This window comes from Branchiostoma floridae, chromosome 12 (genome assembly GCF_000003815.2).
Source record: "Branchiostoma floridae strain S238N-H82 chromosome 12, Bfl_VNyyK, whole genome shotgun sequence".
Classification (NCBI taxonomy): Eukaryota; Metazoa; Chordata; class Leptocardii; order Amphioxiformes; family Branchiostomatidae; genus Branchiostoma; species Branchiostoma floridae.
In genome coordinates this window covers 22,558,980-22,586,804 of record NC_049990.1, presented here as the reverse complement: position 1 = coordinate 22,586,804, position 27,825 = coordinate 22,558,980, and the positions used below count along the sequence as shown (strand labels likewise).

General features: G+C 39.0%; 1 protein-coding gene across 3 annotated transcripts in view; it reads left to right on the top strand.

The window, feature by feature from the left end:
- Positions 1 to 21,386, top strand: part of LOC118426919 (titin-like) — a 41,822-nt gene extending 20,436 nt beyond the window's left edge. Inside the window, exons 4-11 of one of the 3 annotated variants that reach the window (XM_035836539.1) lie at positions 6,316 to 6,454; positions 7,145 to 7,319; positions 8,251 to 8,413; positions 9,244 to 9,370; positions 11,039 to 11,237; positions 11,832 to 11,864; positions 13,633 to 14,154; positions 18,083 to 21,386. In XM_035836539.1, the coding sequence (XP_035692432.1) occupies positions 6,316 to 6,454; positions 7,145 to 7,319; positions 8,251 to 8,413; positions 9,244 to 9,370; positions 11,039 to 11,237; positions 11,832 to 11,864; positions 13,633 to 14,154; positions 18,083 to 18,250 (1,526 nt within the window). In that variant the 3' untranslated portion in view covers positions 18,251 to 21,386. The remainder of the gene's footprint in view (positions 1 to 6,315; positions 6,455 to 7,144; positions 7,320 to 8,250; positions 8,414 to 9,243; positions 9,371 to 11,038; positions 11,238 to 11,831; positions 11,865 to 13,632; positions 14,155 to 18,082) is intronic. The other 2 variants (XM_035836540.1, XM_035836541.1) reach the window with 2 other exon arrangements.
- The last annotated feature ends 6,439 nt before the right edge of the window (positions 21,387 to 27,825 follow it).

The following is a 27,825-nucleotide window of genomic DNA, read 5'->3' as shown; positions in this document are numbered from 1 at the left end:
AAGTGGTGTTGAATAACGCGGCGTTTTTTCTCGTCTCAGACTCTTTGCACTCTACATCGTCATATCTGTGCAAACTGGAAGACCATATGGACAGATTTTACAAATAGACCGTCCGTTCATGTATCTGATGTTTTAGGTTCTTGAAATGCATGTACGCTGTCCCAATTTTCGTATTCCGTGGGCCAAAAATGGAAATCTCCGTCTCCGGTAATGTTCCAAGATGGCGTCAGCAGCAGATAAACAAGGTCACTAGGGGTCAGTGGGCGACTCCATTTTTCCAAGGTAAAATGTCGCAAAAAGAATTCTCATGTGTAGCATGACATACAGTGATTACGGTATAAAAACGATTAAAATCTATTACATGAAACATTTTTATGTGAAAAGTAGACTAAGGCTGATTTTTGCCGGAGAAATAAGCCTACGTACAGAAAGTTTATTTCGACGTGACCTTCTCGGCATAATGGCACATGCATCTACAGAGGAAAGTGTTTGTGGCGGTTTGAAGCTTAGAAATGATTATGAACTTGCTGTTTTTACCGACGAATTCCTGCCGTTTTGGAGAATATGCGGCGTCAAAACTCATATCACAAGGGAAACGAACTTATAGTTGTTATTTTTACGTCCAGTATTTATTATGTGAACGAATCACTCTTCCGCCTCGCTGACGAAAGAGCATGGAACCACAAGACCGGAAATTCATCGTGCAAGGTGCTGGTTTACGATGTAAACAGAGACTGTAAACTACTACTAAATTAAAACTAGAAGTTATTTATGTAAAAATTGTATTTCAAAACGTCAGTGCGGTGTCTTATTTTCCCCCCAAGAACAACATTTACTTCGTAGCGTCATAGCGAGATGGAACAAAATCACTGAAAGTGTACCGCGTACGCGGGTCAAAACGCGTGGGAAATCCGTGGGAAAAATGTTTCGCCCGACAAATAGTGAATTTTGAACAAAAATACCGCGGAAATATGGGCAGAAACCCCAAAAACTTCAATTCTTTGAGGGTCCTGGCTTAGCAAAGCCCCAATTTTCAGAAAAAAATAAACGTACCGTCCAAAATAAGAACGTACCGGGTGGATTGTGAGGCTGAAAAAAATAAACGTCCCGGTACGTTTATTAGGGACATGAGAGTACACCTCTTACTCTCTTCCCTCTTTCTCAGTTACATATGTGACAACTTTGATGAAAGTACTATAATGGAATGCAGTGGATTTATAAACTTTTCCTCATCAATTATGCAAATTAGCTGTTAATTTGCATAATAAGTATCACATTATATAATCTTCACTTAGGCTATCTACATGCCAAAAATCATGACGATCCGTCAACACGTTCATATTTTCCCATTAATTATGCAAATGAGATCATCATTTGCATGATAAATATGTATTGACATTTCTCTCTTTCTCAGCTACATATGTGACAAGTTTTAAAGTCCTATCATGGAACGTAGTGAATTTATAAAATATCCTCATTAATTATGCAAATTAGCTGTTGATTTGCATAATTGGAATCTCATTATGTTTGTCTTCACTTACGCTACCTACATACCAAAGAACATGATGATCCGTCAACATCTTCATATTTTCTCATTAATTATGCAAATGAGGCCATCATTTGCATAATTGCTATCTATCGACATTTCTCTCCTTCCCAGCTACATATGTGACAAGTTTGAAAGTCCTATCATGGAATGCAGTGGATTTATAAGTTTTCCTCATTAATTATGCAAATTAGCTGTTGATTTGCATAATTAGTATACCATTATGTAAGTCATCACCCATTCTATCTACATACCAAAAATCATGACGATCCGTCAACACGTTGTAGAGTTATTCTCGTCCAAAGTTTGAAAGGAAACCGGCGCCTGCAGTTCCAAAAAAGCCGCTAGGGGGCCCAAACTCACAGCACTTACTCTCTGCCTCGAGGGCTATCTACCACTCAAAAATCATGATCACAGCATGTCCAGAACAGGAGATATCAAAAATTGGTTCTGCTGCAGTACCTTAGCAAGCCGCTAGGGGGCCCATTATCGAACTTGACCTTCGTTTTCCCGACCCCTACCCACCTACCAAATATCATCGGGATCCATCCAAGGCTTCTCGAGTTATGCTGTTAACAGACAGACACACAGACTCACAAGCCCAAAACATAACCTTAGCCATTCTGGCAAAGGTAAAAATGTTGCTCTATGTGTCTAAATAAATTGTCCATTATCAGATAGAAGATTTGCACATAATGTACAAAATGCTATTGAGCAAGACATTCTGAGCAGAACAGATGTCACTCTCATAGTTAACTGTCTCCTAGTGGCACTGATGTGCAGATGTCCTGAAGCCATGCATGTACTGAATGTTAATCACACATTTTGAACAGCCTTTTTTTACACTCCACAAATTCCTGAAAGAGATTCCTAATGTACAGTATGCATAGTTTGGACTTAGTTCCTGTGACTTAACTGCGTGAGTATGTCTCAGTATGAACTTGTAATTCACTAATTGGCACAGTGACATGAATGTCAAGTAGTACTTACTTTATGTTAACTACATAAATTATAATTGTTGGATCATAAATTGCTGGTAGGCAAGTATATATTGTTTTTGTGAACCGCGCTATGCTAAATCAAACATGTTAGCACTCGTTGTACGATATTCTTAATCTCATCAGTATATTTTGCATGGGAAATTTGCCACGTTTGATGATGTAGGATAGGTAAATATAGTTAATTGTTAGATCATAACTATCTGGTACACAACTACATGTATATGCTAGTGTTTTTTTTTTAAACCATGCTATGCTAAATCAAACATGTCAGCACTGCTTGTATGTTGTTCTTACCAGGCTGGCTTATGTTACATGGGAAATTTGTTACGTTTGATGATGTAGGACAGGTAAATACAGTCCATGGGGAACACCCTTACTGTGTAACATGCAGTGTACATGTGACTATCACGTGTACACTGTACTCACAGAGCATGGTTCACCTGGCGGTCAAAGGTCAACTTCTGGGGACCTGTTATTACTAAGGACTACCCATCCCAGGTGAGATATTCAAAGAAGAGGTTATAAACTTGAATAAGATGATTACATCTACACATATTTTTGAGGATATGTTTTCACATGTCCACGAAAAAAAAAATTCCTTACCAGATATTTTTTGTTTGCATGCTATATATACCAGGTATACAGAAAACAGAGAAATACTACACCATGTAAAGTCTGTACTGTGTGTGGATATAAATTGTAATATTTAGCCTGTGCCTGGCATTGATTGAACAAAAAAATTTGAAGATCATGACAGGCTCAAGGTTTAACTTTCCACTTCAGTAACTGTTGTAACATATTCTGGACAGCATGACCTTCTCATAAATGACCTTGAATATTTAATAATCCTTGTATGGTCATATGACCAAAGAAAAGAGTACTTGATAGTATACTATACTATACTATACTATAGGGACACCTGAATATGTCTTTAGACACATATAAATGTGAACAGATTGTGACATATACGCCTCCTTATCGATTGTTCAAACACACATGTACACCCTCCTAGGTCAATGTCTCATCACACGTGGGTCCCCAAACTGGGTCATTTATGCAAATGTCTGGGAAAGTAGGCCAGGGAGAATACAGGAGGCCCAGACAGACTAGAGCCGAGGGGTGTGTCTGCCCCAGACAATTCTATCTTTTCTGTGCTGGTTGGAGATGAGGTTCAATCAAAAGCAATCTTCTGCAACAATGGGTGGGTAGTTACAAGTTGTTTGTAGCTGTATATATACATGTGGACGATGTAGCAGGTTTACACTGTAAGTTTGCAGGGATTTACTTCAGGGTAGCCGGAAAATTGAGTGTGTGCGGTAGCACCATAGACTGTAGTCTCATAGTACTATAATAGAAAAATGTTCACGGTGGTTTTAAGTTCGCGGTGAAGTGGCCAGCGCAAAAACCGCGATCATAAAATTACCGTGAACATAAAATTACCGTGAAAATAAAACTACCGCGAACATTTGTGCATTTTCAGTACATAGTCATTTTTGCCCTGATATCTCTTCACGTGGAAAATCAATGAGTTACCAACAGTATAACACTCTAGCTTTCCCACCAGGCTATATTTTGATCTCCCTATTCTGTAGTCATCTCACATATCTTTGTCATATATCGATCTGAGCTTTTAAAACGTCACCAGAAGCTATTATCCAGAATATATTAGTCTGAGGTGATAAGTGATTTTGCTGTTGTCTGGTAAAGATCTAGATGTAAGGTCAACGACCTCTAGGGGCTGAAATATTGACATAGAAAGGGATGATTATGAATGTGAATGATTTCTAAATGTTTAAAGCATGTGTAGCATTTGACATGGTCTCAGTAGTGTTAGAGACCATTTCCAAATAGATTTTTAGTAAATCTTACAAAATGTTACTACAGCACGGTTGCATTTATTCAAGTCAAAACTACAAGATATGAACAGTGTTGGTCTGTATAGAATCTCATACATGTATTATGTTACATATCGTGAACTATGTATGAGGTCATGATAGACATTAATGTATATATACATTAGTCTACATGATATTGCCCAGACTATATCACACTTGTTAACATCATCCTAATTGTATTTTAGATGGTTTTGAAAGAACCAGAGTGCTTGATAATTCCATTAAGCTATTACCACTGTCAAACCACCACTTCTAAGGTTTAGATCTTCTGATGCAGAAAAGATAGAGTGAGCATGTTCCATTCCAAAGCTGCCTACATAGAACCATTATTTTCTAATCATGAATAATTGGTTTGTTGTTGTCAAGGGCTTGGACTAGATCTGGCCAGGCAAAAGGATATATATCGATTATCCGTTGCTCATAATTCAATCGTAAATCCCTGGTCGTACACCACACATACAAATGTATTTGCTTGTGTAAACAGATGTTGGGGTTTATATTGATTATCAATTGCTGATGATTCAATCGTAAATCCCTGGTCGTACACCACACATACAAATGTATTTGCTTGTGTATACAGATGTTGGGGTTTATATTGATTATCAATTGCTGATAATTCAATCGTAAATCCCTGGTCGTACACCACACACATACATGTATTGTATGCTAGTGTATGAATATGTTGGGGTTTACATTGACTATAGGATGTCCACATTTTCATTGTTCCTCTATAAACCTTTCTCCAGCTCTACATTTTGTGCTTCCTCTCAGTTTGAAGAAGTTCTGTATATTATGAATGGTGCCAGAGATCGCTCCAGGAAATTTTTGACCTCTTGTACCTCTGGAAATGTCATTTCCAACATTTTTAGGCCACTTTTTCAATGATTTCATCATAATTTTATGACACTTATGTTGCACTGTTGATGACCTTATTAGCATGTCATTGAAAGTGGTTGAAATTTTTGTCGGCCGTGAGCTGCAGAATTCTGTCATAGAAGTTAGAACATACTAAGACAAACACATTGATGAAGGCTACATACAGGCTTGACCTGGCTAACATAATGGCTCCCTTATACGATAGAGCTTGTTCTAGATTTGGAGCTTGTATACAGGGGTCAGCAGGAATTTTGCCACTGGTGTATATAAACTCCTGCCTTCTTAACTTGAGCTTCTTGTGAGAGTATAGTTAATCATTTATACAAAAGACTGCCTTATAATCAGCCATAGTTTCCCCCACAGACTCACCTTACTTTCTTTAACTGTTGGACACTAAAATTATGAACAGTGCTGAATACTTTGCAAGATAGCCCTCCTCACTTTTGGCCAAATATTTAGACAAACAGAGCATTGCTGCTGTCAAGTGAATTAGTACATTGTTAACTCAGTTCTTCTAACGTAAATTTCTGCTTGAAAATTATTTGGATGAATGAATATTAAATTCACCACCAAACTCCTGTAATTTGTATGAGTCGTTAGTTTGATGTTTGTACTCTAAATGGAGTCAGTAATTCAGGTTATCACAGGGAACAACGGACGCTAAACTGGATAGAAGAAGAAGAAGAAAAAGAGTGTTGCTAAAAAACTTGCCACAAAGCACGTAATACCTGCAACTGATATTGCACTCAGTGTCACATGTCGATAAGTATAGCAGAAACTGGACATTAAGAAAACAAAAGGACCCCTGTGTCTTTAGGGTGAATGACTGGTCCATTTTTGCTCCCTGCCCTCTACATTTACTACACAGGAATTCCTATGTACATAAAGTACATGTATCTATGGCAATGGTCGTAAAAATGGCAGTGTTACATTGTGTGTGTAGACTGTGAACTTCAAACCAAGTCTGAAATCTATATTGTTTTTGTTTATGTTTCAGATAAAGAAGCGTTTGTGACGTTGGTGACCAATGACAGCTACTCGTTTGGTGCGCTGGTGCTGGGCCAGTCCCTCAGAGCCGTGCACACCACCCGGAAACTGGCCATACTGGTGACTCCGCTGGTCTCTGACAGTATCAGGTAAGGATCTACAGCTCTGTGGTTCAAACACTAGGAATGTCCCTGCGGCTCAACTGGTAACAGCATCACAGTTGAGCTCCTGGTTTCAATTAGTTGATAGCTTGGTTCTAATCCTGGGAAGGACACCGAAGGGTGGTAAAATGGGGATCCCAAAGAGGTGCTTCAAGCACATTAAAGGGGAAGGACTAGCATGATAGCAACTCCTTCCTGTAAAATATAGCCTTCTACTGAAAAAGTTATTCAGGAAACTTGCAGACCTCTAGGCACTGCAAGGGTCTGAACGAGTAAAGAAAATGAACTCAATCATTGTGAACATCACTTTAGGAATTGCAACAAAGTTAACATCCAATTTCTGTTTCCAGTCATGGGAATAAACTTACACATGTACATGTATGCAAATCTCTTAATGATTTACCTTTGCCAAGAATGTAATGTGTAGTGAAGACCCAAAATTATAACTTCTATAGTGTATGCAAATGGAGACCTTATCTGCATTATCAATTAAAAACCTTTTAGATATTAGGTTCACCATTGTGGTTGCCTTTATCATTATGTTATTACGTAATAAAACATGTATGTGATGCTGATGTTTTGATAAACTTAGCACCAATGATGAAAAGTATTTGATAGAAAGGTATTTGATAGAATAAGTGTGAAATGATTTTTAAAGTGTACCACTATTTCCCCCAGGGAACAGCTGGGTAAGGTGTATGATGATGTACATGTGGTGGATGTAGTGGACAGTGGAGACACGGAGAAACTGGCGCTCCTGTCCAGGCCTGAACTGGGCATCACCTTCACCAAACTGCACTGCTGGAGACTCACCAACTACACTAAGGCAGTCTTCCTGGATGCTGACACATTGGTAGGTCCCACACTGGAACTGTCTGCCTGACGTGCATGTCTGTTTGTGTTTCTACAAATCTCCATTAGACTTATAGGGGTGGATACCAGCACAGGAAATGCTGGTACAGATGTTCGAATCTGAACCTGGACCTGATTGTGAAAAGTTGTGTCCTTTTTTTTTTTTTTTACTCAATGGTCACCACGTAACAAGGCCTGAAGGCCACATCAAGGTTATGGGTTACATGATTGGAACTGTAACAGCAACTCTTCGCCCTAGGTCAGAAACATCATGATTGAGACCAGCCCAATTGCTCACTATAGTATGAGTGAGGACTATCTTACCCAATAGGCGAAGCAGGGGTTACGAGGGCTGCTCGGGAGATTCCCTACCCCTATTTTGGCCGGAATGGTTTGATCCGCTCGGTTGGATGTTCACACATGTGGCAGGTTCTTTAACGTGCATAGGGTATGGCTCTCCCCATACACGGGTCCTCCATTTAACGTCCTATAGTGACTGTGATAGCTGTTGTTGTCTTTGACATGTGTCTTTAGGGCAGGCTGAACGTGACCTTTTTGTTGAAAACTTTGGAAGAAGGTAGCTCAAGCAGGCTAGCCGCTAGGGGCTGATGGAATTCCTAACAAGTTTGTTGTTAGCATCTCTGTCAAATCCTGGATGGGGGCAGATATGTCTCTGATAAGAGAAAGTGCTCTTTATAGTCAAATGAACATTCTAACTATGCCTTCAAACTGTTAATTAGTTGTCACAAGCTACTGCATGTATCTTACTATTCTTAGTGTAATAGCAAATAAGCCTAGGCCTGTTGTCTTGACAGAAAGCAGTTTTATACAGTGACTCAGTCATATTTGAAGGTCATCATAATGTTCTGTGCCAGCACTGCAGCCAGGCCTCATTGAAGATTAAACCTGTTTCCTTCACCTCTATACTGTAGGTACTGAGGAATGTTGACGACCTGTTTGACAAGGAGGAGTTGTCAGCCGTGCCTGATATCGGCTGGCCGGACTGTTTCAACTCCGGAGTGTTTGTGTTCCGTCCGTCAGAGGACACCTACCAGGCACTGCTGCAGTGTGCCACTACAACAGGCAGCTTTGATGGTGAGATACATCATGTACATGGAGACGTTGATGAGGTGTCTCTGATGGTGCCAGTCCAGAGGATCAAATCCAGGACTTGATCCCCTGCACATGGAGGTGTAACTGACGAACGATAGTGGATACTATCTAAAACATCTGACCGTTTCCAAAATCCAATATCCTTGCTTGAGTAACTACGTTTTGGCACATGTACATGGAGATTTGTGTGGAGTGCGTTCCATACTTCAGCACTTACCATTGTCAAAACTCTGACTGGATAGTTTTAAAGAACAAGTGCAGATAGATGTGCAAAAGTTAGGTGTGACAGGTCGTTCAGTGTAATATAACCAGCTGCTGCTGCATCGCGTGCCTGCAAAGCTGGTGTGTTGAGCCGAAGGGTTGTTATACTGGCTATATAGATACAGATACAGAAAACCCTGGACGACATCCATATCCATTAGCAATTATTGTGTTACACACTGCCTTCAAAATGCGTAATTATATACCAATTTTGTACTTTGGTAGTGATGACAGTTGAAGTAGGTGAAAAAAGGCCATTTAAGCCAAAGCTGTTTGATTTAATCTATTTCACAGTTGCATACCCTTCTTAGTGGTAAAATGCTCTTCTGTATAATTTTGAAAACAAAAAGAGGAAAATCCTTGATTACTGTTGATCATGGCTTTATAATATACAGCCCTCCCCGTACTAAAACAAGTCAAGGTTGACAATGTAGTTAGTCTGACTGTATTATATATGAGACTTTTTAGGTGCATGTTGAAAAAACAAAAGCTGCGTGAAGACAAGATGAAGTGGTCTTGAAACATGTTAAATGTTTTGTATTTCCCTTCAGGGGGAGACCAGGGCCTGTTGAACACCTTCTTCAGTGACTGGGGAACTAAAGACATCTCTCGTCACCTGTCTTTCCTGTACAACATGACATCTACTATACACTACTCCTACCTACCTGCCTTTAATAGGTAAGACTATGTCACACACAGTACTATACACTACTCCTACCTACCTGCCTTTAATAGGTAAGACTATGTCACACACAGTACTTACTATACACTACTCCTACCTACCTGCCTTTAATAGGTAAGACTATGTCACACACAGTACTATACACTACTCCTACCTACCTGCCTTTAATAGGTAAGACTATGTCACACACAGTACTTACTATACACTACTCCTACCTACCTGCCTTTAATAGGTAAGACTATGTCACACACAGTACTATACACTACTCCTACCTACCTGCCTTTAATAGGTAAGACTATGTCACACACAGTACTTACTATACACTACTCCTACCTACCTGCCTTTAATAGGTAAGACTATGTCACACACAGTACTATACACTACTCCTACCTACCTGCCTTTAATAGGTAAGACTATGTCACACACAGTACTATACACTACTCCTATCTACCTGCCTTTAATAGGTAAGGCAATGTCACACACAGTACTATACACTACTCCTACCTACCTGCTTTTAATAGGTAAGACTATGTCACACACAGTACTTACTATACACTACTCCTACCTACCTGCCTTTAATAGGTAAGGCAATGTCACACACAGTACTATACACTACTCCTACCTACCTGCCTTTAATAGGTAAGGCAATGTCACACACAGTACTATACACTACTCCTACCTACCTGCCTTTAATAGGTAAGGCAATGTCACGCACAGTACTATACACTACTCCTACCTACCTGCCTTTAATAGGTAAGGCAATGTCACACACAATGCACTTACTAACTTAAGTTTTATGGTATTGTCTCAGGTCATGTTGATTCGATTATAAAGATGACATGACCTGGGAACCCAAGAACTGATGCAAATGTGCGAAGAATACAAAAGTTTGGCAAAAAGTTGTAGTCATTGTGAAAGCAAAGTGGTCAGGAAGGTTGAACAAAGGACTGAAGACAGAGTAATTTGTAATTTTACATCTTTGACATTCTTCAACATTAGCGTCCTTTTTACGATTTTTTTTCCATTTACTGCATACACTTACTCATTTTGCTGCTGCTTTGTATGACATTATAGCAGAATGAGCAAGAATTTCTAATTTTCTATTTCATGGATCCAATTTCATGGTTGATCATGTGTCAGACGAACGTGTAAATCACTTAATGTTCTTATACAGTGAAGTAAAACACCTTTACCATTGCAGTAGTCACTAAATTATGTTGTCTACATAGATGGTTCAAATGTTATACATTGCTTGCAATGTACAAGTGCAATCTACCTTGTGCAGTTTGTACATTTTGACCTCAAATTTTTGTACAGATTTAAGGTGTCTACTTTATACCTTAAGGCTTTGTATTGCAATACCTACCTGTCACTAAATTATATTGTCCGCATAAATGGTTCAAATGTTATACATTGTTTGCAATGTACAAGTACAATCTACTTGGTACAGTTTGTACATTTCAAGTTCAAATTTTCTACACTTCTAAGGTGTCAAATGATAGGTCTTGATAAGACATGTCTAACAAGCTGCAATTTAATTCTGGAAAAACAAATAATTTCAAAGAATTATGTATAATTATACATAAGGATTTTTCCAGTATACATAATTACACATAACCTGTTTTACCATTATACATAATTATACATAATTTTGTTTTCACTAGATTTGGAGGTGAGGTGAAAATAGTCCATTTCATCGGCCCCATCAAGCCGTGGCACCACCAGTACAACACAAGTTCGGGCACGGTGAAGCCCCACCCTAACCAGGACTCCTCCCTCCCCCTGCACCACATGGACTTTCTCCAGGCCTGGTGGGATGTCTTCATGAACAGGGTCAAACCATTGCTGGAGGGGCAGGGACAGGTTGGTTGTTTTTATAAGAATTCTTTTCAAATCTATGGTATGTTTTGGCCATGCATTTTGTGTTCTGTGTACTGTAACATACATTAATGCATTTTGTTTATATTGTACATTGACTATTCCAAACTTATCTTGCATTTAAAGTACACAGACTATTCCAAAATCATCTTGCATTTAAAGGGCACTATTCCAAATGCTCATCTTGCATTTAAAGTACTATTCTGTAAAAGTGTTGCTTTGGGAAGAGGCCATCTGCCTTTAATTGCAAATAACTAGAAAATGCTTCTAAATGCATGTAAATTGTGTATTTCAAACGCCACTACAAGTAATGCATACTAGTACATGTGGTGTTGGTACTCCTTTCACAACTCGTAGCATACATCTATATACTAAGTCATATATTGGAATTTGATGCCAAGATCCTTCATTTCTTCATAATGCACGAATATTCACGTGCAGCTGTAATATCGTAGCACATTTGAGTAAAAAAAAAGCTCACTTCCTGCATGTATTGTCCAAGGTGTATTGTCTAACATAGTGCAGAGGTGCGGAGATCCTTTCTTCATTAACCAATCACCTGTCATGTCCACTGTCCAGATCCTCTCTGGTGACCATGCGGATGATACCCAGGTTTGTGGCTTGTACCCTCTCGTAGCTTCCCCAACAACTCTTCTTCCACTAACAGTTTTATACCCATATAACTATTGGTTGCAAAGTCGAAATCTGACAGTTTATCAGCTATACAGGCTTTGATGATTGCTTTTTGCACCATGTTGGATTACATTGAACATATGCCAACATACTCCTTCTACAATTACCTGACAACACTGTCACTGGGAGATTCAAATTATGATTGTTATGACGCAAAAGAGAAGTTATTGCTTGATTTATATCGATTGTCAGGATTAGATTTGATTGAATTTTCCAAATTTTCAGTGCCTTAGCAAATTTGAGGACCAGTGCTCTATGAAAATGCAATGTTCAAACAGCACTTACCTTCTGATCTTTAGAATGTGTGGCGTGAGTCAGTCTAACATGTACGGTAGTTATAGACCTTCTGACTGTTCTTAAGGATTATTCTTTCAGGGCTCAAAATACAACTAAGTTTGTGCAGGTAAAAATTGACAATGTGCAGGTATTTCTGATGTCTACCTGCACCTGACTTGGACTTGTCCATGTACTCGGTATACACAGGTTTAGGTAAAATTGGAACATGCATAATAGCCATGCATTTCTGAGGTCTACCTGCACCTAACCTGCACAGGTCCATGTAAACTTTGTAACTGTGCAGGTATTTCTGATGTCCACCTGCACCTAACCTATACTGGTCCATGTACTGGATATACAAGTGCACCTGAATGTACCTTTACTGTATTGATTGTTCAACCGGTAAAACGTTAACAGAAGAATCTGTTCAAAATGATTTCTAAAGTCTATTGCATGTATATGGTAAAGTCAATGGTAAAGGTGCCTGCTCCGATTCAGAAATGCTTTTAAAGTATTTCGAGCCCTGTTGTGATGACTTCAGCCTAATCATAGTCATATAATTAAGTGATCTTTATTTACTCACTAAGCTTTTAATCTGTTAAGGGTCTACCTAAATGATGCTGAATTAATCTTCACAAATGACTCGACAACCAAATTTCTTCATTTTAATTTCTACTGCTGTTCTGACAGTTATTTTTTAAGTGTCTTGGTGTGAATGATTTTTTTCAACGCCGATCTTTGCTTCTTTCATGACAAGCTTTGCAGTGCGTCTGTGGTGTGGTGAAGTGAGCTTACTAATTACTGCTGCATTTATTAATGTTAATTATGCAGTTTTAGCTTCTATCACACAAAGCTGTTTCAGTTTAATTTCTTTACATGATTTTTCAAAGCTTCTTTTGGGGTGTTTGATTTACCTGCTTTCAGTAATTCTCTGCATGCAAGTTTATTACATGCAGCTGCAGGTAATGTTACGTCCCCATAGAGTTGTTGTAGTTTTAAGAGTAGTTAGTGGTTTGTTTATCTTGTGCAAAGTTTTTGAACAATCAGTTGTGACTTGTTACATTGACATGATGCATATCAAGGCTCTTTGTATTCATTAATTTGTTAACGATGAAAAACGAATTATACTTTTATTTGTGGTGCTATCCACATACATTTTGTTACATTTACACAACAAACATCAAGGCGCCTTATATTCATTAATTTGTTAACGAAGAAAATGGAATTCACAACAGGACATCAGGTAAATTTATCTATATATTGTTTGTTCCAGCTCACCTTTTCCTAAATTTGCATGTTTGAAAGTTTAGTATGTTGGATGAATATGCTTTTCGGCAGTAATGACAGATATTGGACATGCTTTGCATCTGTCATACCATATACATAGTATGTTTGCTTGGACTTTGCGTAGGATAGAGTCCCGGATAGGATTCCGCTGCCACAAAGTCCACGCTTTCCTCCATGGCATCCGCCAACCCCTCCCACAGAACATTTCACACCAGTGCATGATGGGAATGAGGACACGGATAGGAACTTTGACCCCCCTCACGTGCCTCACTGGCAGCACGAACCACACGATAGCCCAGATTCTGAAGTAGAGGATGATGGGATAGAAGAGCCAGAGCACCATGGGGATGAATTTGAGGAGGATCATGGGATAGAAGAGCCAGAGGATCATGGGATAGAAGAGCCAGAGGATCATGGGATAGAAGAGCCAGAGGATCATGGGATAGAAGAGCCAGAGGATCATGGGAATGATTTTAAAGAGGATCATGAGATAAACGAGCCCGAGCACCATGGGAATGAATTTGAGGATCCGTCCCAGTCTGAGTGTTTATCCCTAGAGGGAGATGAGAGTACAGAGTCTGAGTCGACGTTATGTGAAACACCTGTAGACACGTCCGGAGTGTCTTCCCTCGGGGACAATGCTGAGGTATTGCGTAGAACCTGACATGCTGCAGCCGCTGCATACCCGCTTTGCCGCCCCTAGCTTTGCGACTTTGTGCCGCTTCGCACTCTCCATTCTCAAGATTTTGTTGTTCTTTGACAGTGTCGTTCAGTTGCGTTGACTTCAGTTGTGTTTGGTAGAGAAGGGATCTACATGCATATACACCAGCCCTGGACTGTGCCAAGAAATTGTACATTTCTCTACAAGTGACATCATCTTTGTTTTTCATTTGTTTTTTTCTGGGGGTGGGGCAATGGTTTTTCCTGAAGAGATGAATCGTCTACAGTCCTTAAATGACTTACATACATGTATGGATGCCTTATCTACAGACTATTGTTTGACCCTGTTGTGTACTATGTAGATTGTAGGATTATATGTACATTTGTTTCATAGACAATGTGAAATGATCCCCCTGTCACACACCAGCTTTGCTGCTTGCTGCAGACTTCACTCATATCACAGGAGAACTCCCCATCATTCCATTCAAAACCTAGACATGTGAATGTGCTGTTTAATTGCACTTTATTCTGGAACTTAGATATGCTTTGCTGTCATAACACCTAAACAAAACATAATGACACAGTTTGGTGCTAATCAAATCTGTCTCATGTTTGACTTTCCATCATGGATTCATACTTTTAAAAATTGCTTTGAATTTTAATCTTTAAGTCTAGGTTTCAACTAAGATGAGCTGGTCTGGTACCATATCTATTTTGTACTAAAAACCAAGTTATGACAGCATCTGATCTAGTCCAATCATCTTATTCTGGCCATTTCACATTTTAATTAGTCAATGTATGACCCATCGATGTACATTGTACTTACATTGTATAAGACCACACACACACACACACACACACACACACAGACACACACAGACACACATACACTAGTTTAGAATAGACCAAATGTACATTTTGTGACTGTATACTACCTAGTACGTAGGTATGTATGTCTGTCACTATTGGCACCATGACTGTATATACTGTCAAACTGCAAATATTTTCTACCTCTTTTAAAGTTGCAACCTTCATGCAAATTCACTCATTTTTAAGATAAGAAAGTAGTTTTTGTCTTGATCATGGCTATTTTGGACATTTTGGTATAAAAATGTTTCATGATCGTATAATTTTAGAGGATTACTGCAGGCAAAACTGGGTGCTGACGGTATCTTTAGTCACTGTGGCACTTTCCTTTATTGACATTGACAGTTTTTTGCTTTTTCTTGCAGACATGTTTATTTTTCTTTAGATGTGTGGTCTTTTACAATAATTTTTGCACTGTTTAAAACCATTCACGATTGTTGTCAAAGTTGTTCCTGCATGGGCAAGCTGCAGTCCCCAAATATCCATGTTTGTATTAGAATAATCATTGCCACAAAATCAAGTGTCACAAGCACACATAAAGGCATTATCCATGCTATATCCAATGTAAATAACTGCCAAACAACTTTTCACCTTTCACAAGTTTGTAGATCATTTTGCACCTTTTTTACTTTCTTTCTCTTTTTTATTATTCTTAATGAAGGAGAGAAAGGAGAATGTTGTAAGTAACTTACCAGCTTGCACATAGCTTTTGACCTTTCACATTTTGTAACATTTTTCCTTTTTGGTTTGCTTTTTGTTGACAGCAAAGACAGTTGGAAACAACATTAGAATGCCCTTAATCGGTGCCCTATAAGTGGTACATAGAGCATAAAACAACTATCAAACAACTTTTCACCTTACACAATCTTGTAGATCATTTCACATTTTTTTTTACATTGAATTTCTCTTTTTATTTTTGTTTTTTATTGAAGGAGAGAGAAGCGAATGTTGTAAGTAACTGTCATTTTTGCAACATATTTTTTACACCTTATTTTGACCTAGAATGCAAACAGCTTTCTACCTTTAACATTTTGCTTTTCTTCCTTTTTGGTTTACTTTCTATTTATAAGACAGTGAAAAGTTGCAACCAACTTCAAGATGCCCTTAACTGGTGCCCTGTACCTGACATATAGACTTATCCATACTATATCCAATGTAAGACAAGTATCAAACAACTTTTCACCTTTCACAAGCTTATTTTGCACATTTTTCATTTTCTCTTTTTCTTTTAAAATTCCTTTTTTTTCTAATGAAAGGAGAAAGAAGAGAATGTTGTAAGTAACTGTAATATTTTGTACACCATATTTTGATACCCAACTATCAAACAGCTTTTCCCCTTTCACAAGCCAGAAGATCATCTTGCTCTTTTTTTTTTACTTCATTTTCCCTTTTTTTACTTTTTTTATGGAAAGAAGAGGGAGGAAAATTCTGTAAGTAACTGAAATTATTTTGCAATCTTTTTTTGCCACAAATATTTTGCATAGTCACAGCTTTTTAATTTAAGTTTCACAGTTTGCAATTTTTTTCTTTTTGGTTTTCTTTCTGTTGACAGATGAGTCAGTGGAAGGTTGCAAATAACCATAAGATTGGTGCCCTTTACCAGGCATGTAGAAACTTATAAATACATGCTATATTCAGTGTGGAACAACTAGCAAACAGCTTTCCCCCCTTTCTCAATCTTGTAGATCATTTTGCCCTTCAATTTTATTTCTCTTTTTTTATACTTTTTTTATATTGAAAGGAGAGTGCGGAGGATGTTGTAAGTAACTGTCCATTTTTTGCAACATATTTTTTGACCTCATATTTTATACGTAGTATGCACACAACTTTTTACCTTTCACATTTTGTGCTTTCCTTTCCTTTTGGTTTACTTTCTGTTGATGAGACAGTGGAAAGTTGCAAACAACAAGATGCCCTTAATTGGTGTCCTATACCTCAGACATGTAATAGATTTATCTAATAGTGTGCTATATTCAGTGTAGAACAACTTGTCATCTTTCACAAGCTTGCAGATCATTTTGCACCTTTTTTTGCTTAATTTTTCTCTTATTTCTACCTTTTCTATTGAAAGGAGAATGAGGAGAATGTTGTAAGTAACTGCATTCTTTTTTTACCTCACATATTTTGATTTTGATCAAGCTTTTTACCTTTTTGAACTTTTTTTCCTTTTCGTTTACTTTCCGTTGACAGATAAGACTTCAAAATCGTATACTTTATCCAATGTAATTTAGCAACTTTTCACCTTTCACAAGCAGGTAGATCATTTTGCACTTTTTTTTCTACTTCTTTACTTTTCTAATGAAAGGAGGGAGAGGGGAATGTTGTAAGTAGCTGACATTTTTTGCAATATTTTTTTTACCTCATGACATATTTTTGTACCTTTCACATTTTCATTTTTTGGTTAACTTCAAGATTACGAACAAATTTAGGATGCAATTATTTGGTGGCCTCTCTCTGTGATATGTGTTCAAACTGAAGTTCCATATTTGCATTTAGATGGTCTTATATGGTGTCCTGTACCAGGTTTGAATCTACACACCCCTATTTGGTGCTCTACCTGCGATATGTGGATCTAGATGCCCTTATTTGGTGCCATGTACCTGTGATACTTGGGTCTAGATGCCCAAATTTGGTGTCTTTTGTTATCTACACACCCTTATTTGGTGCTCTGTACCTGTGATATGTGTGGAAATCTGGAGTTTGCTGCAGGCAGGAACAGTTTGACCTGCTGACCTTTGAACTCTGACCTTGGCAATTCAGCCAATTAGCTATATGTGGCATCTATTGCAAGCCAGTAGTATGCTGTTGCAAGGCTAGATACTGCTACTTTGGTCCTAAATATGTTCAAATCAACATACATCATTCAAAATCAAGATTTAATTTTCTGATGATAAAACCATTACGTTCACTTCTGATATGAATTACTGATGTGATATCAAAACAATCCACTGATTTGGTTGGGTCAAAGTCAAAGTTCGGCATAGAAAATCCACATTTTGTACACAGGTGAATTGTCAGACTGTAATTTTTTCAATACGATTTTCTAGGACATTACCAGCCAGTTGGCCCAGCTACAAGTGCAGAGCGTGGAAAGGCCCGCGTACGTGTCGTCAGAGGACCACCGACGGGCCTGGGAGCGAGGGGAGATTGATTTCACTGGTTTGGACCGCTTTGAGAACATCCAGAAGAAACTTGACGCTCAGATGAAGACTTAGGTTTATATTTCTATGACAGAATGTTCCCACTGCAACAGCATAAGTATATAGTTGAAAGGAAACAAACTCCCCTGAAATTGCAATATTGTAACCAAAATGTTTTGTAAACAATTCTACTAAGACAAATTAAGTGATGTTGGAGAAAATTGCCCAACGTTTATTCTTGAAATTATCATATTATTGTACTTCCTGAAAAGAAACCTTTGTCTACATCTAAGCGCAGCATTAGACTGATCCCAGCTGTCAATCAAAGTTAGTAGTTCAGCCAATAAGAGAGTGGCTGTACTATTTGTTATGCATCCGTGTGTACATTTCATCTGAAATGGGCTATGGGTCTATATAGGGGGCTTCCCTACAATCGTTATGACGTTTTAAGATTTTACCTTCCAAACAACTGGTCCTGAAGGCAAAAGAGCTTCCTTATTACTAAAATTCCCTGGCAGGCTTTATTTTCATATGTTATTCTAATCTGACTCTGTCTACTGTCACTGGCATTATTATTCTATGAGAATAGGAACAATTTCTTGTCACACTCTCATGAACAAATGTCCTCAGTCTTGGGCATCCTTGCTCAATACTTGCAAAGAAACAGACAACTTGAGAATTATCCAATAGGGTAACCATGGCATATTATGTGTAATGGGTTAAGAATGGTGTTGCAAGCTGATTACCATCCAAACATTCATAGTACCAATAGTCTCAACACTCAGGTTTTTCTTTCCTACACAACTTTGCAGAGAATATTTCAGCCCACACTCAACATCAGGGCTTTTATACTGTACTGTCTTTTGCATGATACTGAAGTGATGATCCAATGGTGCTCAATAGATAGCCTAAATGTTACACATTTAAGTACAACAAGGCAAGCAGTGATGGCAGATTAGAAAAACAGCACTGAAAATGTATGGCAATACTGCATTATTTGTGTATTCTGAATTACATACAAGCTGAAAACAATACCGCACTTCTTGGGGTAAAGTAGTGAACATTTTGCCATCAATAATTAAAATGACTAGTGCTACATTTAGTGTCTCACAATCCTCATTTTGTGCATGTATAATTATCAGTATTGTTGACTCAATATTTTAGTAACCCCATATATAGTGTGTAAATGTACAAATGAAACAACTGGCCAGTATTACTACTTCTCCTACAATATATATTCTGTGTAGCTTCTTAATATCAATTCTTCCATTGCTGCCCTGAGAAAGTGTTTGTACAAGAAGAAGAAAAACACTCAGAGCCCACGTCCAAGAGGAAAAATGAAACACTTGAAATATGCCTAGTATGAATATTTTTGTACATCTTCCCTGTCCTTTGTTGACAAATTAACATCATGATGTATATTATAAGATCAGAATTAAATTCTTATGAATTTCATAGGGGAAGATATTGGCAATTCCATACATCTACTGTATTATATTTTTTCTGCCTTTAGGCATAAGTTCTATTCATACAATACTCTTTTGTCAACTGAAATGAGAATGATAAACCAATAATTGATTTTGCTCTATTTGAGAAGCAAGAAACATAGAACTTAAAGAAAATGTTTATACTTTAAACTCTTGATGAAGAGGATGTCACAACTGAAGAAGATAAGAAAACGGAAGAAGTAAACGTAATTACGTAAGAAAACACACCAAACTGACTAATTTGAGAAATTCAATATAAATGAACAATAAGATATGATTATCTTTAAGAGCCATCACATTAATCTCTTTAGTTGGTGGATTTGTCAGTGGAGGTTTATCAATATTGATAAATAGGTAGGCTATGGCTTTTCTGAAAGTGATGATTTTTATGTATATTCTTATGCTGTCATAATATATGTATAATCCATAATTGAACACTTTGAGGTTACATTGTCTATAGCTTAATTTGCTGCTAGTTATTCAGATTGTATGGCATTTTTAGTATCCTACACGCTCCTGGCATTATACTAAATTGGATTTAATGGTCTTTTCCTTTAGTGGAGAAATTAAATTACAAGAAAATGCAATATGTGTACTACAGACCTAGGCATATATTTGTACCCATTTCCAATGTTACGCAAAATGAATAGTTAATAAATGTTGTAAACGGAGGTCTTGAAAGTTTTCACTTGAGTCTAGAAGTTGAAGTATGATAACACTCCCACAATAGGATTTTATGTTAATTAGACAATTTAGTCTTTGACATCTTGTCGTTATTAAGCATTACTTTAGGTTTTTACCAAACCTAATGAATACAATGTCGCAAAGCCTCCTCCATAAGTACAGCACATATCTTGCCACCTCCTTTTTCATGGCACACTTGGTACTCTCTGTTCTTCTATGCATAAATATTACACAGAAACAAAGATTTTTTCTCTCGTTTTGCTCACTAAAATTTTTTAGTTAAAACAAGACAATTCTGTAGAAATTGATGGTGCTAGCATGAACAACAATTTACAAAGGAAAATGAGAAGTAAAGGTTGATGGGCTTGGAGGTGAAACACTACTTTGTGTAGTTAAGCTGGGCCTTGAGCAAAGTGAATACTATCCATGTGTTAGATATTGGAGTGGGTTTGAGTTGATGTGACAAAATAACCGAGACTGCTACGAGGAAAGCTTTACAAATGAACCTATTGATACAAATGACTTTGAAAATGCATTAAGTGTGTTGGTAATGATAGTTTATCTTTGTGGTAGCCTATGTCTTGTTTCCAAAATCAGTATTTAGGGATATGAAGTTGATGTACGTTAGTTTCAGTCCGCAACATTTTGAAAATAGTGCTGCTCTGAACTACTCCATCAACTCAATAATTTAAAACAATGGATATAGGTTACCACGCGGATAAAGATGAACCAGCATTGTACCCATCAAGCTGGTAATCAAATTAATCCTTACTTTGCAATGTGATCTGGACTGCTGCAAGGTCCCAATGAAATTTGATAATTGAAATGTGTCACTGTTTAAATAGCTAGAGCTGCAACTGAAGCTTACATGTATGTAATGAGGATATAGTTTAAAGGAACTGCTGCTTTGTAGCTACCGGATGTGTAGAGGCCAGTGGTAGTCATTTATTTATACTAGAAATGTACTGGTTTTGGCTGAATCTGTGGCAAAAAAATTTATTAAATGATTTGCAATGGAAGAGACTTGATCACAATCAAAATGTGTGTGATTGTGTGTTCATTTCTATAGTTCCTTCTATTGATAAAGTGTAAAATGAAAGCACTGCATGCCTTATGACATCGTACATGGTATTAGTCCTGTCCTTGGTGCTGAACAAGAATCGTACAATGCCTGCATTTGGTCCTGACATCTACGTGACTAGTATGCTGTGGAAGAGAGACCTGTTGCATGAAGCAACGTCTAAAGATATCACATTTATTTGGCCGCATGACTCTAAATAGAGCCAGGTCAAAGGTGGGAAAAACCGGTGATAACATGCTGAAATGCGGCAAATCCACAAGTGCAGCTTGTCCATGTGGAGACGAACCACAAACAACAACACCTGATGCAACACTGTGAGCTCGGCCCCAGCTGTTCAGACAGTGATCTGAGAGAGGTGGCCCGCTGTTGGATTGGGTTTTGGAGCGGCAAGATATGATGCTGATGATCCCTGTCCTTGGTGCTGAACAAGAACCAATTCAAGTGGTGCCATTCATCCCTGGCCTGCATGGCTGTAGCATATGCTATTGAAGAGAATTATTGCGTGAATGAATGAATCATTTCATTTCATTTCAACTTTATTTCAGGCTCTTGGCCCATATCACATAAAAACATACAATACAACAACACACATACACTTTATGTACAATAAAAAAAGTTTTAATTTTTAATTTAAAAATTAGCCAGGGCTTTTGAAAACAAGATTCACATAGTGTGTCCAGAATTTGCTATGGAAGAAAGCATCTGAGTGGTATAACCGGGAGATAATGTTGTTTTTTGATGTGGCGATGCGCTGTACAAAAGCATGCGTTAGTTTTCTCCTTCTAGCTACAAAAGTATCAATCCCATGTGTCACAAACATTTGGCTGGCACTAACACAATCCTAAGAGCATTGTTATAGGCTACGCGTAGCCTGCGAATCGTACCCAAGTTATACTGACACCATAGCTGAGCGCAATATATCGAGGAACAACATGCATCAAAAAGGACGCGCTTCACTCCAGGAGGAGGCGAATCGGAATTTTCGTATCAAGGAATTGGCTTTGGTATAGAACCCTCTGACATGATAGCGAATTGACTCATCATCAGACAGGTCAGAGGTAATCTGGTTACCCAGATAGTTCACAGATGTAACGTACTGCAATTTCGTGCCATAAAGGGTGACTGAAGGAGGCGGTCCGTGCAATTTGAATCTACCACATGGAAAATATACACATTGGCTCTTGCTTTTGCTGAACACTATATGGTTTTCAGAGCCAAAACGCCCACATAAAGACATTAGCTTTTGCAGACCTTTAACAGATGGGCAGATAATACATATATCATCAGCGTATAACAGATGGTTCACAATGACATTTCCGATGTAGCAACCAACACCAGAGCAATTCAGCTCAACACTCAGGTCAGAGACATAGACGTTGAACAGAAAAGGAGATATCAGGCTACCTTGTGGCACTCCGTTAGTGGCAGTAAAGTTGTCAGAAAGGACATTGCCCCAACGTACTCTAAAGGTCAAAACATTGTACCAGGCTACAAGTAAACGTATCAAGTAAAGTGGTACATTTCTGTCGATCATTTTCTTAAATAACAGCCAGTGATTAACACGATCGAAGGCCTTAGAGGCGTCTAGGAAGGCCACAAATACAGGAGAGCCCCGTTTCTGGTAGTAACGGATTACCTCCTTCAAGGCAAACACACAAAGGTCTGTGCCATGCTGTTTTTTAAAACCAAACTGGTTATCCGGAGAGTGTAAAAATTCATCTAGACGCTTTAAAAGCAATCTTTCAAGAACTTTGCATATCGGACTGGAGACCGCTATCGGGCGATAGTTGTCTTTGTCAGTCACATTGCCATTTTTCTTCTTAACGATCGGAATGAGAACAGTGTTAAGTAACCTAGGTGGAACATAACCATGTCTGAGCATTGCAGAAAACAACAATGACAGTAGCGCATGCAGCCGGGGACCTGCATACTTCAGGTGCTCTGCAGAAATACAATTAGCATCACATGCTTTACCATTGGGCAGCTCATTGATGGCGTCACATATTTCATTAACAGTAACGGACATTCCAGGATTGTCAGAGACACCTGATTGAATAGTGCTGTTTACATGTGACTTATATGCGGTAGAATTGACGGAGTTTAACAGTGCGCTATACACCTTTGTCACGCGGCGGCCATGATAGATCTAAAACGAGTTCAATGTGGCAAACAAAAGGCTGTCCATCATAATTAGCAGTTCGACCAATGGTAGCCTGACAATTAGGAAATCGACCAATATGTGAATGGCTGCAAATTCGTTAAAAATTTGCATTATTATGTTTTTATTTTGCATCTCTTAAGGGACTATGGGGTCAGTCTACACTACTCTAAATTGCTACATCTTTCGGTGCGAAACACTTCTTGTAATATTTATTATTCTATCTTATATCATGAAAATTTGTGTGGTTTTGGGGAAAACTAAATGGGACCTGATTTTAGAAATAAGCTTTGTCTGTTTGCCTCATTGACCTCTTCTTCGATCTATCATGGCCGCCGCGTGAGAAAGGTGTATAGTGGTTCTTCCACATGTTAGCAATATCGGATGCACCCGAATGGCCATCAATTGTACAAGGTATGCTAGATTTGGAGCCATTCTGGGAGCGAAGGGCAGACCAGAAGCCCCTACTATCCCCCTTATGTAAACACGTTGCCAACGCATTGGCCCGGTGTTGAGCCTCGAAACGGCGGCATTGCCTAAGGGAGTATTTAAATTTCGCCCTTGATTTTCGTAGAAGCTCCCAGATGGCTCCGTGTCTAGGCCGACCATTTTCCCGCCACAGAGTGAAAGCATCTCGAGCAGCACTATGATATTCCTTAACTACTTCGTTCCAACCAGGAATCAAGTGGGATACAGTGCGTTTTCTACCAGGAAGAGACGTTTTTGAAGCTTCCTGTAGTTTTTTAGTTATCTCATATGAAAAACTGTCAAGAGACTCCCTGTGATGTTCGTCCCTGCAGTTCTGGTCAGCACATCTGATTGCTTCAATTGGAAGCATAACTTCAGAGAAAAGGTTTTCAGCACCGGTGTGATACTGCAACAGAACATCATTAGACGCACGTTCCCAATTGAATCTACTGGCTGGAGAGTCCACATCGTCAGCTGTGTTTGTAAACACAGGGACTGTGGACCAGTCCAATGTAGCTCGAAGGGGGAAATGGTCGGAAGACACAAAAACATAAAGTACACACATTTCAGAAATACACTGGTGCACAGAATCAGAGCAAACACAATGGTCTAACCACGATGTAGATCTATGCGCGTCGCTGAGGTAACTAAAGGTGTCCTCAGGAAGCATCTCTAAGTCACTAATATGAAGGTTGCCATCAAGACAAAAATTATACAATAGAGGAGCAAGCGTTCCGTCTGGCCGTGTATTGAAGTCACCCATAATTAGTACATTAGGTATGCCAGACTCATCTATGAAGGATTCTATTTTACCAAGTTTCTCCATAAAAATCTCGGTGTGATTATGAGATTCCGTTGGCATGTCCACACAGATAAACAGAAGCTCTTTGCCATCAGAATTAATTCTTAAAGCTAAAATGCGATCATCATTGAGGTCGTCGATATTGACAAATGCACCAATTGATTTCCGCCAAAGGACAGCCACGCCGCCGTAGGGTCGGCCGTGAATCAGACCTTCACTCATATCTATAGGGGAAGTACCATAGGCAAGGAAGTTTCCATCTATGTTAGATAGATATGATAAATCGTCTGGCAAAAGCCAGTGTTCTTGTAGCAAAATAACATCGGCGGTAACGCATAGGTCCTTCACAGTTTGTAAAGAGTTTTTGACAGATCGACAGTTGTATGATACAACATTCAGTTTACTTATCTGTTCCATAGTTAAGAAGTGGAAGAGCGTCGCCTACTGTGAAACCGGCGCACTAGGATCCCACATGGCCAGAAAGATGGGGACAGGACTTCCGACAGAGCATTGTAGTCAACAGAGACACGGAACGAAGAATACCCATCGTATTTTGTGGTCAGTTTAGAACAGGACACTGCGCATTTCTGCGACAAGTTATCAGTCAAGTACCTTTCAACATCCTGAGTCAGTGTGTCCGGTTCAAGGCGTGTCACAAAGATCTCCGCTGGTCTTGACTTAACCGCAGACAGACTGGACGACACCGCCGTACCCACCACTGCCCTGGACCTCTTCTTCTTTCTCTGCACCAGGCGGAAGCCCTCAGAGTCAAGGTCACTGTGGCCACCAGCTGAGGTGGACTGCGGTCGGGCTAGAGCCCTAGAGTCACTCGAGTAGCCACGACGTCGGGATGCCTGCGATGACTTTGTGGTAGGCGCCCTCTCCACCTGCCGACCAGGTAAGCCCGCGTGTAGGGACTTAGGGATAGCCATGTTTTCCATGGCATTTTCTGTTAACCCGGCTTCTATCCCTCTGCTGCTAGGGAATATTGTGACACACACAGAGACGTAGTAGAACCGCGTGTATTCGTGAGTCAGCTCTTACCAAACAAGAGTTCGTAGACCTCATATCTCCATGAAATAGTCTGATTATGTAAATGACTTCCACATTTGCATAATCTATGCTAAGTAATGTACACCTGTAAGTAACCTACGCTGGTTACAATGTTGATTGTCCAAGCATTTACCACATCGATAAATTATGGCACTTTTGCATTAATTATGCAAATTAGGGACTTATTTGCATATTAGGTATCTGATAATGTTCCACCTGCCCCAAACTACATATATTGCATGTATCTGAGTTCTGTAAAGGAAACACTGCAAATACAGATTTTCCTCATTAAATATGCAAATTAAGTGCCAGTTTGCATAATTTGCATTTCATGATGTACATCTCTGTCTAAGCTACCTACATACCAAATATCATGTAAATTTGTCATTCCCTTCTTCAGTTATCGTCCTTAGAAGATTTTGACAAAAATGCCCCTGCAGTTCCAGAGCAACCTGCTAGGGGAACCAAATATACACCAGATATCCCTTATGTCACAAGCTATCTGCCATCCAAATAACAGGACCATAGCACATCCAGTTCAAAAGATCCAAAAAATGACTTTCTGCTGCAGTACCAAGGTCAAATACCAGGGGGCCCAAAATTGATCTTGACCTTTGTCTTCCCAACACCTACCCACAAACCAAATATCATCGTAATCCGTCCAGAGGTTCTTGAGTTATGCTCACTACAAAATCCGGACACACAGACACACACACAGACACACACACACACACACACACAGACACACACACAGACACACTCAAAACTATATCTCCATTTTTCATGGAGATAACTACCAGCCCCAGTCCGCATACGTGGACTGTTCCATTGGTGAGGGGGGAACTAACCATTCTAAGTAATCTAACATTTTCCACATGCTTTAGTATAACGTTACTTGTCACAACTGCCCTGCCTTCAATAATCGAGTTAGATAACTTCACTGAATCCGACAAGAAGGTGGCGTGTGCTTTGTCATATAAAATACATCATTTGTTTAATAGATCAACATGTTAAAATTGCACTTTTTCATCTGAGATATGCGTCAGCCTATCTAACGTTACAGGGCATAACCCTTGTCCTTGGTGCTGAACAACAATCAAGTCAAACTGACATAAGCGCACGTGGCATGAAAATAAGTCAACATCTAAAGATGACTTCGAGTTGATTGGCTACATGTTCGAGTGCATTTAAATTTGCCCATTTTGGGAAGCGGCGGGAAGGACGAAGTCCGGCGAGGGCACGACAATTGCCGATCCGATGACGAAGTACCCACGAGGCGCCACGGACATGCCCGACAGGTAAATGACGTCATAGGCCGCGTTTCTCCAATCGCCGTTGAAGAGCACTACGTTGACGTTGTCGAGCGGAACAGTGCGGGTCTCCAGGTTATGGAGTTCGATGAACTCTGTGTCGTCCGGGTCGTCGGAGTTCAGTTCGTTTATGATAAGTAAGGGGGCGCTACTAGTGCAGGTGGTGGGTATGGGAGCGATAGTGGTGGTAGCTGATGCAAAAAAAAGTAGTCAGATAGATGATAGGGAACTTACGGCATAACAATAACAATTCGAGGTAACTAACTAACTAGTAACATCTTGTTTACATGCTTCCGATACAATACCCAACTGATAATATAATCGCGTAATATAGATTCTCACTGAGCAAGCCTTTGCGCGGACAGTTAGACTTTATGTTATTAATTCTATGAATTTGCAATTACAAATTTGAATATACAATTTGAAATTCTATGAGTTTACAATTACAAAAGCTTGTGCTGGGTTAGCCTAAAAAAAGGGACTTGTAAGTTGCCTTTTTTTATATCTTATGGATTTGTTATACCGTCAAATTTGATACGGCGTAAGTTGCCCATCATGATATAACGTAACCGTTTCATGACCTCAGGTCAACATGCCACAACCAAGA